The sequence below is a fragment of the Oryctolagus cuniculus genome, chromosome 4, assembly GCF_964237555.1.
Source record: "Oryctolagus cuniculus chromosome 4, mOryCun1.1, whole genome shotgun sequence".
In the NCBI taxonomy this organism is placed as follows: Eukaryota; Metazoa; Chordata; class Mammalia; order Lagomorpha; family Leporidae; genus Oryctolagus; species Oryctolagus cuniculus.
The window spans coordinates 131,678,238-131,694,595 of NC_091435.1; the positions used below are offsets into that span (position 1 = coordinate 131,678,238).

A 16,358-nucleotide genomic window follows, 5' to 3' on the forward strand; every position below is an offset into this window, starting at 1 on the left:
GGCATTGACTGGGGAGTGAACCAATAGATGGAAAATTTCTCTCTCTCTGCCTTGAAAGTAGATGAAAAATAAATAAACATTAAGAAAAGATGGCTTTAAAAATATATATTAAGTGTACAGCACTGTGGTGTAGTGGTAAAGCCACCTGCAGTACCAGCATCCCATATAGGCACTGGTTCGAAATCTGGCTGCTCCATTTCCAATCCAGCTCTCTGCTATGGCCTGAGTAAGCAGTAGAAGATGGCCCAAGTGCTTGGGCCCCTGCACCCAACTGGGAAATATGGGAGAAGCTCCTGGCTTCAGATCAGCCCAGCTCTGGCCATTAGAGCCATTTGGGGAGTGAACCAGCAGATAGAAGACCTCTCTCTGCCTCTGCCTCTCTGTAACTCTGCCTTTCAAATAAAAAATAACTTTATTTTATATATATATATATATAAAACATTTGTGACATAGTGACATGTGAGATTTTTTACGAACAAGTTCTAGCAGTGCATATAGTAACTACTGTACTTTCAAAGTAACGGTAAATATAAATAATATTTTGAGATAACTGCAACAATGGTCATATAAAAACATCTGTGATTTCCTTCGTGAAAAAGTCACAGGACAGCTGGGTACTACTACTGTAGCTTGTTGCCTACATGTGTCTTTTTTTCCCACCTAAATTGTATTAATTTGGGGAGAGGTCTAAAAGTTATGAAACCCTGTCTAATACTTTTTCCTTTTTGTCCCAAACAATTAGAATACTAAGTGGAAAAATGTAAAAGAAAGAGATTACATTTCTGGTCTGGTAATACAGAAATACACTGTTTTCATAATATGCTCTTGATTTTAAAGGATTATTTCCACATTCCCCTCTCTGAAGACAAACAAGGCCGGCGGTATCTGGAACTGATGTACGCTGGAGCTGCACTAAAGAACAGCTGGAGTCTTGCTGATGTTGGAGTATCTTTCTGTTCAACTCTCAAATGCTTTCTTAAGGTACATTGATCATACCACATTTGTCCAGATTGTCTTTCATATTTTGAATAAAGTAATCGAAAAGTCAACCAAAGTAATTTCATAAACTTGGAGATGTTCTTACCTTCTGCTCTCTTCCATTTCTGTAATGGTTCTTTGGCACGCTCTGTGCTGTAAGAAGAAGTAAAACAAGGAGCCTGAATAGCATTCCCCTTGTTTACTCCTTCGTCCCCTCCTTTTCCTAACTCATTTGCTGCCTGCCCCATCCAGTCATCACAGAGCTCACCACAACACAATATAGGAAGAAAACCAAGGAACATTTCTGGGATATTGACACGCAGAGAACAGGATTAGCTGCCTCTATGCAGCACACAATCATTAGGGGCGGTGGAATGAGGAAGGAGAAGAAATTTTTAGTAACAATAAAAATGAAGGGTCAGTTCGTACATCCAAATACATCAAGAGTATCCTCCAACTTACATATGCAAGGGGGACAGCCTTTCCACTTATGGAGCTTCCTTAATCGATGGATGTTTAACTTAGCGTCCACGGCTGAGCTTTAAGAACCTTACACAACCCTACAATGGTAAAATATATAAAGTATGCTCCTAGAAAATTTTCTGGATAAACTATCCTTAGTTTCAATTTTTAAGAAAGATTTATGTATTTACTTGATAGGCAGAATTACAGGGAGACAGAGGAAGAGACAACGAGAGATCTTCCATCTGCTGGTTTACTCCCCTGAATGACCATGACAGCCAGAACTGGGCCTGTCCGAAGTCAGGAACCAGGAGCCAGGAGCTCCTTCTGGGTATCCCACATAGGTGCAGAGGCCCAAGCACTTGGGCTACCTTCTGCTGCTTTCCTAGGTGCATTAGCAGGGAGCTAGATCAGAAGTGGAGTAGCCAGGACTCAAACCGGTAACCATATGGAATGCCAGCACTGCAGACGGAGGCTTTACTTGCTATGCCACAGTGCCAACACCAGCTTTCAATTTTTTAAATGGACAGGTACTCCAAAGAATATAAGAGTGCTGTATTCGGGTGGAAGTATTATTCTATACTAATTCTTTAGCCCATATGAAAACTTGGGCCTCAAGGAACTTCAAAAAGCACATATTCTCTGCTAAATAGGGAACTACTTTTCTCATATTTAGCATTTAAAAAATTTTGTGATAGTTTTACTTAAGTCCTTGTTTATTATGTATTTTAATTTATTTGAAAGGCACAGGCACACAGAAAGACAGACAAATAGGCAAAAACCTGCCATCCTTACTCTATAGATGCTAGCAACAGAGAGAGAAGCTGAGAGCTAGGAATTCAGTGCAGGTCTTTCATGTAGATGACAGGGACCCAACCGCGTGGGGCATCACCTAATGCCTCCGAGAATGCTAGTTAACAGGAAGCTGGAGCAGAAGCAGAGTTGGGACTTGAACCCAGCCACTCCAACATGGAATATGGGCCTCCCAAGTAGTATCTTTATTTATTTATTTATTTATTTATTTTGACAGGCAGAGTAGACAGTGAGAGAGAGAGACAGAGAGAAAGGTCTTCCTTTTCCGTTGGTTCACCCCCCAGTGGACACTGCAGCTGGCGCGCTGCGGCCAGCGCACGGCGCACCGCGCTGATCCAAAGCTGGGAACCAGGTGCCTCTCCTTGTCTCCCATGAAGGTGCAGGACCCAAGCACTTGGGCCATCCTCCACTGCACTCCCGGGCCACAGCAGAGAGATGGACTGGAAAACAGGCAAGCGGGACAGAATCCGGTGCCCCACTGGGACTAGAACCCGGGGTGCCAGCGCCTCAGGCAGAGGATTAGCCTATTGAGCCGTGATGCCAGCCCCCAAGTAGTATCTTCACCACTGTGGCAAACACCCACTCTAGTTCCTTAAAGTGTTTTACTAATTGACTAGATGAATGTTCAAAACGAATACATCAATAATTATTAAGTAGTATAATTTGTAAAGACGAATTACAGAATAGTAGGCATTAGATGATGCCATTTAGATTCTTTTAAAAAGACCATCTTAGATGTGCTTTTTATATTTATATGAGCATTTAATTTGAGTTGGCTGGAGGAATTTGATGGCTCCTCAGGGAAGTAAATAAAGTGTGCTAACAGCACACTGCTCTCAATAAAAAAAAAAAAAAGATAGGAACCTATATACAATGAGGCTTCAAAAATTTCACATATAAAATGGTGAGTGTTTGGTGCAGTGGTTAAGATGTTGAGACTCCTGCATCCCATATCAGAGTGTCTGGGTTCGACTCCTGGATGTACTTCCAATTCCATCTTCCTGCTAACATACATCCTGGGAGGCAGCAGGTGATGGCTCAAGCAGTTGGGTCCTTGCTGCCCACATGTGACACCTGCATTGAGTTCAGCCTCCTGGCTTTGGCCTGGCCTAGTGTTGGCTGTTTAAGGCATTTGAGGAGTAAACCAGGGGGACGGAAGATTTCTCTCCTTTTGTCTCTCTCCCTTTTAAATATATAAAAATAAAGATTTTTAAAAAGTTCTTGGAAATGCATATTATGAAAAAAACTATGCATAGTTTTCATTTATCTGGCATCAAAATAAACTTATCTTTTACTTTCTTTTTCCACAAACTTTTTGGAGTCTCCTAATGCAGTAAAAAGTCTCCACCTCTGGCTCCAAGTTTCTCTCACCAGAGGCAACCTATGTTTGTAGTTTTACTTACAAAAACATTTCATAAATTCTGCTAATAAGGCATCTTCTATCACAGCTACACAAGCTTCACCCTGAAATCTTAACACTTTCCTGGAGTTCTAAAATCCTAATGACAGAAATAGAATGTAGAGGTAAAAGAGCTTATTCAAGAGGGTCTAACGCAGAATATCACTACATGCCACAAGACTCATGGCCAACACACAGGGAATAATTAAAAATTCTCAAGTCCCATGGAAATCTTACTCATTTAATTCCTTACTATGTCCAGTAGAGTCACATTTAGAGAATTTCTGTCACTACTTTGGGCTCAGAGAATAACATCTTTAATATCTGAAAGTAAAGAATTACTTAAATACTGGTTTCCACCCCAACTTCGTTTCTGTTTAAGTTAGATAATGAGGCAGGCCTATTCTAAAAGTCCATGCTACTTACCGTATGTGTGCGATAATAGTCTAAAATGGGCTTATGGGGGCCGGTGTGTGGCAAACATAGCAAGTTAAGCCGCTGCCTGAAATGCTGGCATCCCATATGAGCACTGGTTCTTCGTGTCCTGGCTGCTCCACTTCCAATCCAACTCCCACCTAATGGCATGGGAAAGGAGCGGATGATGGCCAAAGTGCATTGGCCCCTGCCAACTCCTGGAGAGACTCAGGAGAGGCTCTGGTCTCCTGGCTTCAGTCTAGCCCAGTGCTGGTGGTTGCAGCTATCCGGGGAGTGAACAAACAGATGAAAGATCTCCCTCTCTCTGTCTCCCACTCTCTCTAACCCTTTCAAAATAAACAAATAAACCTTTAAAAAAAAATGGGTTTACAGAGGCTACAACTGGACAGCTCTATGTGGGTCCCTGTGAAGGCTCCTAATCTCAGGCCCCAGGATAAACAGGAAGTTGGCTAGATGCCTCTGTGAAACAACACTTAGAGTTGATCTCCATTTTAATATTCTCCTAGGATGTCTTTAAAAAGTCTAGGACATGGGGCCAACGCTGTGGCGTAGCAGGTAAAGTTGCTGTCTGCAGTGCCAGTATGCCATATGGGCACTGGTTCAAGTCCTGGCTCCTCCATTTCCAATTCAGCTCTCTGCTATGGCCTGGGAAAGCAGTAGAAGATGGCCCAAGTCCTTGGGCCGCTACACTCACATGGGAGACTTGGATGAAGCTCCTGGCTCCTGGCTTCAGATTGGCGCAGCTCCGGCTATTGCAGCCAATTGGGGAATGAACCACCATATGGAAGACCTTTCTCTCTATCTCTCCTCCTCTCTGTGTAACTCTGACTTTCAAATAAATAAATAAATATTTAAAAAAAAAAAGTCTGGGACAGCTCAGATACCAACTCAGACCAAGAATGAGAAAATAAAAGTTAGCATTTATCCAAAAAAAAAAAAAATGGGCTTACAACAACTAAAATAGATCATTAAAACATCCCACACCTCAAAGAATGCAGTCATACCTGCTCTGTTGTTTGCTCTACCACAGATAACGAGAGCTGTTTTTTAAATCATGTCATTGCTTATAGTATAATTATATCCCCAGATTTAACCAGTACATTTCCTCTTCATACTATGTCACTGCGTGCAAGTTAGTTCTACCTTCGGAGAATCTCAGAAAGCTAGCACCCCTTATTTTGATACAACTTAGAAATATTATAATATAAACCAAAAATTTTTACAAAGTTCAAACACTTGGCTCTGGTAGGCAGTTTTCCTTTTTGAAAAGGTACAAGTAGATAAATGCAATGAAATAAACCCAAGATAATTGAGTTCCCTATTTTGTTCATGTATCTGTGTAGCTTTGTTTCTATGAAAAGAAGGAAAGATATTAGATAAATGCAGAGAAAATCTACCCTTAAATAAATTTTAAAACAGCACCTTCCATGCTTTTTATATCTTTTCTTTAGTGGTAATGTAGGCACATTTGGAAAAGCAAATAGGGGGGTAACACAAGAGTAGTGAGGAAAGAATATTGCATTAACTTTCCCATCTTTGAAAAAGAACTCCTACAGAGGCCATAAGAAATATTTTCTATGGCATGCAACTCCAACTTCCATCAGCACAGATGTCAGTCCTGCCTGTTCACTGCCAATGCTCTTACTGTCACTGCATTCCTATTAACCATGGTCTATGACATTGTAAAAACCCAGATTTTTGTCCAGCATGCAGAGATAATATTGCTTTTTTAAAAATATATTTATTTATTTCCAAGGCAGAGCAACAGAGAGAGGGAGAGACAGAGACAGAGAAAGACAGAGAGAGAGAGAGAAAGAGAGAGATGTAGAGAGACAGAGAGAGAGAGAGGTCTTCCATCCACTGGTTCACTCCCCAAATGGCCACAACAGGCAGGTATGGGCCAGGCCAAATCCAGAAGCCAATTACTCCATTCTGGTATCCCACATGGGTGGCAGACCATCTTCTGCTGCCTTCCAGGCACATTAGCTGGGAGCTGGATCAGAAGCAGAGCATCTGGGCCTCAAACCAACACTCTGATGTGAGATGCCAGCGTCACAAGTAGCATTTAACATGCTGTGCCACAACACCTGACCCAGATATTGAGGACAGTACTGCTTGAGTTTTGCTGTTGTCAACCAGTGCCTAAACCAATACCCAACATACAACAGACTCTACATAAATATGTGCTAAATGGATGAATTGATAAAGGCCTTGAGGGACATAGAATGAAAATGAACAAGAAGGTATGTGGTTATAATTGGAAACATCACAGCAAGGTACTGAGATGCATTTCAGGCCAGCACCGTGGCTCAAAAGGCTAATCCTCCGACTTGTGGCGCCAGCACACCGGGTTCTAGTCCTGGTCAGGGCGCTGGATTCTGTCCCGGTTGCCCCTCTTCCAGGCCAGCTCTCTGCTGTGGCCAGGGAGTGCAGTGGAGGATGGCCCAAGTGCTTGGGCCCTGCACCCCATGGGAGACCAGGAGAAGCACCTGGCTCCTGCCATCGGATCAGCACGGTGCGCCGGCCGCAGCGGCTATTGGAAGGTGAACCAGAGGCAAAGGAAGACCTTTCTCTCTGTCTCTCTCTCTCACTGTCCACTCTGCCTGTCAAAAAAAAGAAAGAAAGAAAGAAAGAAAGAAAGAAAGAAAGAAAGAAAGAAAGAAAAAGAAAGAAAGAAAGAGAAAGAAAGAAAGAAAGAAAGAAAGAAAGAAAGAAAGAAAGAAAGAAAGAAAGAAAGAAAGAAAGAAAGAAGAAAGAAAAGAAACCCTGAGTGTGGGGAGCAACTGGGAGCAACTCGGACTAGACTAAGTTACTGGAATTAAGACTTATTCTATGCATCTGCTCTCCCACAATATGGCGCTGGGAGAGGAGGAAACAGCTTCTACACAGCTGCCTCCAGTTCAACCAATAAACTGTAGGAGCTGCTCCTGATTGGAGGAGAGCAGCGTACTCGGCGTGTGGGTAGCAGAGTTGGGATTGGTGGAAGAGGACTATAAAGGAGGAGAGAGCCAACATGCACCAGGAACACCTGAGGAACATCTGAGCAGCCCCCGAGAGAGCCGGCCGGCGGTGTGCCGCTCCCCCGCTCCCCCGCGGAAGTGGGGAAAGTGGCAGGGGGAACCGCCCTTCCACGGAGGTGGAAGGGATGGTAGCCAACCCGGGAAGAACCAGCAGCAAACCCGGGGAGGGCCGAGCAGACAAAAGAACAGCGCAGGGTCCTGTGTCGTTCCTCCACGAAGATGGGGAGCGACACCTGAGTAACTTAAGCAGGAAATAAACAAACTGAAAGACCCTGGGGTAGACCCCAGGGTAGTTTACAGTCTTACCAAGAAGACTGGAGAATCTGGCTCTAAGATTATGCAGCCAGAAACAACACCTAAATCATGACTCAGAACCAACCCAGGAAGGCTGCTACTGCAGCCACCACTGCACCCCTGGAGCAGGCACTAGACACACTGCTGCCAGGGCTGGAAGCTTCAGAACTGCCGCTGCCATGGGCACTGCATGTCCCTTGCTACTCTGCCTGACTGGCTTAGAATTCAAAGTGGAGGGGGACAATTAGGCCCCATTGGGAGCACCTTGTCACCCATCCATGCTCTCCTGCAAAGGGGACAACTGTCCCATAGGCTGAGTCTTCTAGAGTATGAGGTCGGCTCAGCTTCCCTAAGACTCCCTCTGGTTTCCCTGCCTCCTTATAAAGCCACACTTCCACCAACCAAGTGCTGGGCTAAAACACAGTTAATCCCTTCTGATATCCTTGGAATGTGAGAAGCTGTTTTCTGGTAAGAGATTGTGTTAATCTTAGTGCCATTGCTTAGATGTCTGTCAGAGAAGTTGAAACTTACACTATATTGATAAGACTAAAACGGATGGAAAATGATGCACAGTTTAGCTTTTAAAAGACAGTGTGAATTTACAGAGACCAAAGTCCATGAGCTGCATATGTTGTTTTACACTTCCTATAGGTGTTTATACACACACACACACACACACACACAAAGTAGATAAGTTTCTTTTTTTTTTTTAAGATTTATTTATTCATTTGAAAGCCAGAGTTACACAGAGAGGAGGAGAGATAGAGAGAAAGAAAGAAGCCTTCCATCCGCTGATTCACTCCCCAAATGGTCACAACAGCCAGAGCTGAGACAATCCGAAGCCAGGAGCCAGAAGCTTCCTCCAGGTCTCCCATGAGGGTGTAGGGTCCCTAGGACTTGGGCCATCTTCTACTGCTTTCCCAGGCCATAGCAGAGAGCTGGATCAGAAGTGCAGCAGCGAAGACTTGAACCAGTGCCCATACGGGATGCCAGTACTGCAGGCAGCAGCTTTACCCACTATGCCACAGTGCTGGCTCCAACATGTTTCTTAAAAATGTGCAATTTAGGGGTAAGCATTTGGTGTGGTGGTTGAGATGCCATTTGGGATGCCCACATGCCATATCAGAGTGTCTGGGTTCAAGCCCTGGCTCTGCTTCCTCTTTCAGCTCCTGCTGCTGCACATCCTGGAAGGCAGCAGGTAATGGCTCAGATAGTTGGGACCTTGCCACACATGTGGGAGACCTGGAAGGAATTCCTGGCTCCTGGCTTCAGCACGACCCAATCCCAGCAGTTGCATGCATTAGGAAATGAACCAGCAGATGGGAGCTCACTTGCTCTCTCTCTCGCTCTCTCTCTCTCTCTGCCTTTCAAACTAAAAAAAAAAATTAATGCACAACTTACAAATGAAAACACACTTCTAAAAAATGGCTATCTTTCTAAGATGAGCCATAGTGAACAGTATAGAAAGAGTTTGGTGAAGAAAGGTTTTTCAGTTAAGCGTCCCAGATTGCAAGTATAAATTCTCCAAGATGATGATGGTATAGGAGGAGAAATTTATTAAGACATCTCAACTGGAATTCATTCACTTTAACAAAAACAAACATTGCTTCTCCTTCTTGTTCACTCTGGAATAGCTGGTGCAAGTTCCTGTTCATTTGGTGCTACAACTCCAAAACAGCAAAATATAAAAAAAAAAAAAAAGCAGAACTTGATAAAAAAGTACAGTAGCGTTCAAGACATATGCCAACTTCTGCTTTGTTTCAAATCGCTTTAACTTTTCCTGTTTCATTGTTATTGTTTTTTTAAAGATTTATTTTTATTTATTTGTAAGTAAGAGTTACCCAGAGAAAGGAGAGGCAGAGAGAGAGAGAGAGGTCTTCCATCTGATGGTTCACTCCCCAATTGGCCGCAACAGCCGGAGCTGTGCTGATCAGGAGCCAGGAGCTTCTTCTGGGTCTCCCATGTGGGTGCAGGGGCCTGAGGACTTTGGCCATCTTCTACTGCTATCCCAGGCCATAGCAGAGAGCTGGATAGGAAGTGGAGTAGCCGGGACTCGAACCAGCACCCATATGGGATGCTGGTGCTTCAGGCCGGGGCATTAACCCACTGCGCCACAGTGCCGACCCCTATTGTTAATGTTAATATATGTACTTACAGGGAGTTTGCATCTGTTTTTTGAAAGCAAAAGTAGAATTATTCTCATGAAATAGTAGAATGTACTTGTTTTTATTGAAAAGTTGGTGTGCATCTCAGTGTCTTTGTTTGTAAAGGAGAAAATGTAATTTTACACCTGGGTGTAACTTATCAGCCTTCATTGATTCAGAATGCTTGGGGAAGAATATCATGTAGGTATTAAGGTAGGGAGATGCCATCAGCTATGTGCATAAGGTGAATTAGCAAGTTGCTATTAATCAGTAACTATCTGTAACCTCCTAGTGCAACCAAAAAGTGTTTCCAACCAGTGAACCTCATTAGAATTCCTAATAAATTTTCCCACAAAGACAAGTTTTGTAAAATGGTGGATATGTAGAGTTGAAAATAGTGCAATGAGAACTATGTTCCAGTTACATTATGAATTATTTGGGCTGTAGATGTCATGCAACATTTATTATTTATTTACATGTTTAAAAGTTTCTGGAAACTGAAAAAAAAAGATTTTATAGCAGTAATTTTATTGATATTTAAAAACCTGGCTTTGTTAATAATTAATATTTCTTATGTACTTTTTAAAAAAGCATTATTTATTTATTTTCAGTTATTTGAAAGGCAGAGTGACAGAGATGAATCTTTCATTTGCTGGTTCACTCTCCAAATTCCTGCAATGACCAGGGTTAGGCTAGGCCAAAGCCAGGATCCTAGGACTCCATCCAGGTCTCCCATGTGGTGGCAGGGACCCCAGTACTTGAGCCATCATCTTCTGCCTTCTAGGATGTGCACTGGGAGGAAACTGGTTGGGATTGGAGTAGCCAGGACTTTAACCAGGCACTCCAATATGAGATGCAGGCATCACAAGTGGTAAGTTAAGGTACTGCACCAAACGACTACCCTCTTCCATGCAGGGAAACCTTTTATTTAAGGAATACAAATTTCAGGGCTGGCGCTGTGGCGCAGGGGGTTAACACCCTGGCCTGAAGTGCCAACATCCCATATGGGTGCCAGTTCGAGACATGGCTGCTCCACTTCCAATCCAGCTCTCTGCTATGGCCTGGGAAAGCAGTACAAGATGGCCCAAGTTCTTGGGCCCCTGCACCCAGGTGGGAGACCAGGAAGAAGCTCCTGGCTCCTGGCTTCAGATTGGCACTGCTCTGGCCGTTGCAGCCATCTGGGGAGTGAACCATCAGAGGGGTCTTAAAGAAATAAGAACAGCTATTATATAAAAGAAATTTTTTTCTCTGTTTCTCACTACCTTTTTATCCAGCTTTCAGGAATTTTTGCCTGCCCATAATTATTACAAGGATTAACTTGAACAGACACTGACCTCATTGAACCATAAGAAATCATGAATATGGTGAAAGGAAAATTCTGTATTCTTTTGTTATTGAGTGAGTTTCTGAGAAATAACAATGAAAAATCACTCTATGTACTTTAGATTCAGTGAAGAGCATAGCTTGCTGGGCTGGCTTTACCTGCAGCTAAAGAGGGACTGAGCTTTCTCCCAGTCATTTTTGGTTTTTGTTTTTGCTTGCTTGTTCTTTTAAGATGTATTTTATTTATTTGAAAAACAGAGGTATAGAGAGAGGTAGAGCCAGAGAGAGAGAGGTCTTTCATGGGCTGGTTCACTCCCCAAAGGACTGCAACGGCCAGAGCTGAGCTGATCTGAAGCCAGGAGCCTGAAGCTTCTTCTGGGTCTCCCACGTGGGTTCAGGGGCCCAAAGACTTGGGCCATTTTTTCCCAGGCCATAGCAGAGAGCTGGATGGGAAATGGAGCAGCTGGGTCTCAAACCGCCGCCCATGTGGGATGCAGGCACTAAAGGCTGGGGCTTTAACTTGCTGAGCCACAGCACCGGCTCCCAATGATTTGAGTCAAGAAATGGGCCCTAGACATTGCAGGTCTGAATCTCATCACCTCTCCTCAACAGCTTTGTCAACAATTCTGTGTTATCTTGTGGCAATGAACTGAATGTTTGTTAAATCTGCAACTGGGTGGGGACCCTGGAGGAATCAGGAATCCTGATGAGAGAAAGTGGGAATGGGAACAACAGAGGGGCAAGACAGCAGCGGCTGCCTGGAGGGCCCAGGGAGAATTTGCAGGCCAGCTTGTGAGAGCCTGCAGCCCTGGGGCATTCAGGGGGCACTGCACACTGACATTGACACACAGGCCAACAATGGGCCATTGAAGAAAAATATTATTGTCCTGAATCTGCAAAAAGAGGAAGTAAAGCCAGTTTCATTTTTTGTTAGAAAAATGGCAATGTTGGGCCGGCGCCGTGGCTCAATAGGCTAATCCTCCACCTTGCGGCGCCGGCACACCGGGTTCTAGTCCCGGTCGGGGCGCCGGATTCTGTCCCGGTTGCCCCTCTTCCAGGCCAGCTCTCTGCTATGGCCAGGGAGTGCAGTGGAGGATGGCCCAGGTGCTTGGGCCCTGCACCCCATGGGAGACCAGGAAAAGCACCTGGCTCCTGGCTCCTGCCATCGGATCAGCGCGGTGCGCCGGCTGCAGCGGCGGCCATTGGAGGGTGAACCAACGGCAAAGGAAGACCTTTCTCTCTCTGTCTCTCTCTCTCACTGTCCACTCTGCCTGTCAAAAAAAAAAAAAAAAATGGCAATGTTAACCAACTTTCCTCCCCACTTCCTTCCCCTTTCTCCCATGTGCTCTGTGTGTGTGTGTGTGTGTGTGTGTGTTTGAAAGATTTAATTTATTTGCCTGAAAGGCAGAGTTAAAGAGAGAGAAGGAGAGACACAGAGAGATCACTCCCCAGATGGCTGTAGTGGCCAGAGTAAAACCAAGACAAAGCCAGGAGCCAGAAGCTTAATTAGGGTCTCCATGTGGTGGCAGGAGCCCAAGCACTTGGGCCATCTTCCACTGCTTTTCCCAGGCCATTAGCAGGGAGTGGGATGGGAAGTGGAGCAGCCAGGACTAGTGCCCATATGAGATTCCAATGTCACAAGCGGTGGTTCAACCTGTTACGCCACCACACCAGCCCCTGTGTTTTAGTTTGGGTTTGGCTTGATTAAACTGTTGCTAACGGGAGGATCTGTATTTCCTCAAACTTTTCCTCTTTACTTCAAACATCCCTGTTCCATGTGCCTTCCTATTTAGACTGCAAAATAAAAGGAACAAAAAACCTTTAAAAAAAAAACTTGTGTTTAGTATTTCCCCTTTTAAATAGTAAAAGTAAGTACATGTGGTTATTGTATTTTTTTTTAATTTTTTTATTTATTTATTTATTTTTTTGACAGGCAGAGTGGACAGTGAGAGAGAGAGACAGAGAGAAAGGTCTTCCTTTGCCGTTGGATCACCCTCCAATGGCCGCCGCTGCAGCCGGCGCACCGCGCTGATCCGATGGCAGGAGCCAGGAGCCAGGTGCTTTTCCTGGTCTCCCATGGGGTGCAGGGCCCAAGCACCTGGGCCATCCTCCACTGCACTCCCTGGCCATAGCAGAGAGCTGGCCTGGAAGAGGGGCAACCGGGACAGAATCCGGCGCCCCGACCGGGACTAGAACCCGGTGTGCCGGCGCCGCAAGGTGGAGGATTAGCCTATTGAGCCACGGCGCCGGCCGGTTATTGTATTTTTTTTAATCAAACCATACAGATAGTGAAGAGCTACAATGATAAACAGAAACTCCCTCCCAGGTAACCACCCAGAAAGGATTTTTTAAAAAAACTGATAGATGACTTAGAATCCAAGGTATTCCAGGTTAAGGTGCAGCACAGCGGAGAAGTGCTTTCTAACACCTCCATAAATACAGTGTGGATATATATACCGTCAACACTCCTCTTGGGCATCTTGGCCTGCAGACTACAGAGTAAGAAAGTTTCAAATCCCTGCCACATCCCCACGTCACTAAAAGCAGGGGACCTTGCTCGTATCCCCAGGGCAGAAGAACAAGCCTCAGATCAGAAGTCACAGCCCTGAACTGACCTTTGCTTTCACCCTTCACACCCATGTCACCCTCTGAAACATCTGTCCCTCAGTGCAACCTCCAGCCAATGAATTCCTTCCTTTTTTCTCCCTTTAGGAAGAAGAAAAGCCTACTCTCTACGTGTTCAATGCTGTAACCCAAGAGACAATGGCAATAATGGAGAACATTTCCCTTCTTGGTAAAAAAGTATCTGATCTGAGAACACTGGTCACTCTGAAATGTGGCTTCCCTGTGAGTGTCTACTGTCTCCGGACCCCAGAGCGAGTAGAGATGTATGACTGCAACTCCCTCAGGGACTACCAGACTGACATCGGTACAGCCCACACATGGGATACTCAGCACTAGGGGTGTCTGATAACCCATCTGTTTTTCCTCAATGTATTTCATTTGCAAGGCAAAAGGGGAGAGAGAGAGAGAGAGAGAGAGAGAGAGAGAGAGAGAGAGAGAAAATACCTCCCATCCTCTGGTTCACTCCCAAAATGATGTGCAATGGCTGGAGCTGGGCTGGGGTTGAAGCCAGGAGCTGAGTTCAGTCTCAGTCTCCTGCATGAGTGGCAGGCACCTAAACACTTTTTTTTTATGCACTTTTTTTTTTTTTTTTTTGACAGGCAGAGTGGACAGTGAGAGAGAAAGACAGAGAGAAAGGTCTTCCTTTGCCGTTGGTTCACCCTCCAATGGCCGCCATGGCAGGCACGCTGCGGCCAGTGCACCGCGCTGATCCGATGGCAGGAGCCAGGTACTTATCCTGGTCTCCCATGGGGTGCAGGGCCCAAGCACTTGGCCCATCCTCCACTGCACTCCCTGGCCACAGCAGAGAGCTGGCCTGGAAGAGGGGCAACCGGGACAGAATCCAGCGCCCCGACCGGGACTAGAACCTGGTGTGCCGGCGCCGCAAAGTGGAGGATTAGCCTAGTGAGCTGCGGCGCCGGCCTTGGCACCTAAACACTTGCACCATCACCTGCTGCTTCCCAAGATATGCATTAACAGGAGTGGGCATCGGGAACAGAGCAAGGACTCAAACTCAGGCACCCTGACAACGAATGCGGATTCCAGGAAGTGTCTTATTTTTTTTAAAGAATTTACTAATACATTAGATTCTCAGGGTCACAGCAAATGCATAATTTCTGCAACACGATTCTCCTCAATTCTCATGTTAATATGATATTAATACAAAGAGAACATATTCAATGTAGTTTATAATGAAATTCTAAGAATACAATGATACGCCCTCTCCTCTAACTCTGTCTTTCAAATAAATAAAATAACTCTTTAGAAAAAAAAAAGAAGTGTAAAAGGATGTGCAGTGTAAGTCCCCCTCCTTCTGGCCCTCTAAGTACTCATCTCCCCCTCCACAGGTAACTGATGGCATTAAGAAGATTTAGAATCCAGAGTATTTCTAAATTGAGTTGCAACACATGCAGGAGTTGTTTCTAAGCTTATTTCATGTCAGTATAGAGTGCCTATAACCTGCCAACACTTGTCTCTTAGCTCTGAGCCTATAGACTAAGAAATAAGAAGTCTCAAGGAGAGTACTGTGGCTTAGTGGGTTAAGCTGCGCCTGCAGTGCTGGCATCCCATATGGGCACTGGGTCAAGTCCTGGCTGCTCTACTTCCAATCTAGCTCCTGCTAATGCATCTGGGAAAGCAGCGGAAGATGGCCTAAGTGCTTAGGACACTGCACCCATTTGGGAGACTCTGAAGAAGCTCCTGGCTCCTGGTTTTGGATTGGCACAGCTCCAGCCATTTCAGCTATTTGGGGAGTGAACCAGACGATGGAAGACCTCTCTATCTCTGCTGCCTCTGCCTTTCTGTAACTCTGCTTTTCAAATAAATACATAAATCTTCAAGAGAGAGAAAGAGATAACTCACATCACTTTAAAAAAAAAAAGTCTGTCAAGTTTCATTCTCAAAGCAAGATTTACTAATATCTTCCAGATGAAAGAGCAAAACATACATCAGTTTATCATTTTCAAAACATATTTCATGCATATATAGAAGTAAGTTCAAGTACATATTCTCTTTCTCCTTCTTAATGCAAATGATAGCATATGATACACACTGTTCTGAACCCTCCTGTGCAATCACATCTTTTTTTTTTTTTTTTTTTTTTGACAGGCAGAGTGGACAGTGAGAGAGAAAGACAGAGAGAAAGGTCTTTCTTTTTGCCGTTGGTTCACCCTCCAATGGACGCCGCGGTCGGCGCGCTGAGGCCGGCACACCGCACTGATCCGATGGCAGGAGCCAGGTGCTTCTCCTGGTCTCCCATGGGGTGCAGGGCCCAAGGACTTGGGCCATCCTCCACTGCACTCCCTGGCCACAGCAGAGAGCTGGGACAGATTCCGACTCCCCGACCAGGACTAGAACCCGGTGTGCCGGCGCTGCAAGGTGGAGGATTAGCCTAGTGAGCCCCGGCGCCAGCTGCAATCACATCTTAAAATGCTGCCAGTTAGGGGCCGGCGCCATGGCTCACTTGGTTAATCCTCCGCCTGCGGTGCCGGCATCCCATATGGGCACCGCGTTCTAGTCCTGGTTGCTCCTCTTCTAGTCCAGCTCTCTGCTGTGGCCTGGGAAGGCACTGGAGGATGGCCCAAGTGTTTGGGCTCCTGCACCCGCACGGGAGACCAGGAGGAAGCACCTGCCTCCTGGCTTCGGCTCGGCACAGCACCGGCCGTAGCGGCCATTTGGGGAGTGAACCAACAGAAGAAGACCTTTCCTCTGTCTCTCTCATTGTCTATGACTCTACCTGTCAAATAAAAAAAAATGTTGCCAGTTATATTGAAACAATTTTTTAGATTTAGATGCATTTGCTGGTTGAAAAGCTGCCTTAGTGATTGGCATTTTCCCTGGTAGATCACAACCTCTCTTTAAATACTG

General features: G+C 45.1%; 1 protein-coding gene across 2 annotated transcripts in view; it reads left to right on the plus strand.

Annotated features, from left to right (window-relative positions):
* Nucleotides 1-16,358, plus strand: part of ANKUB1 (ankyrin repeat and ubiquitin domain containing 1) — a 75,391-nt gene that overhangs the window by 33,095 nt on the left and 25,938 nt on the right. For both annotated transcript variants that reach the window (XM_070072667.1, XM_070072666.1), the window contains exons 3-4: nt 838-981; nt 13,581-13,797. In XM_070072667.1, the coding sequence (XP_069928768.1) occupies nt 838-981; nt 13,581-13,797 (361 nt within the window). The remainder of the gene's footprint in view (nt 1-837; nt 982-13,580; nt 13,798-16,358) is intronic.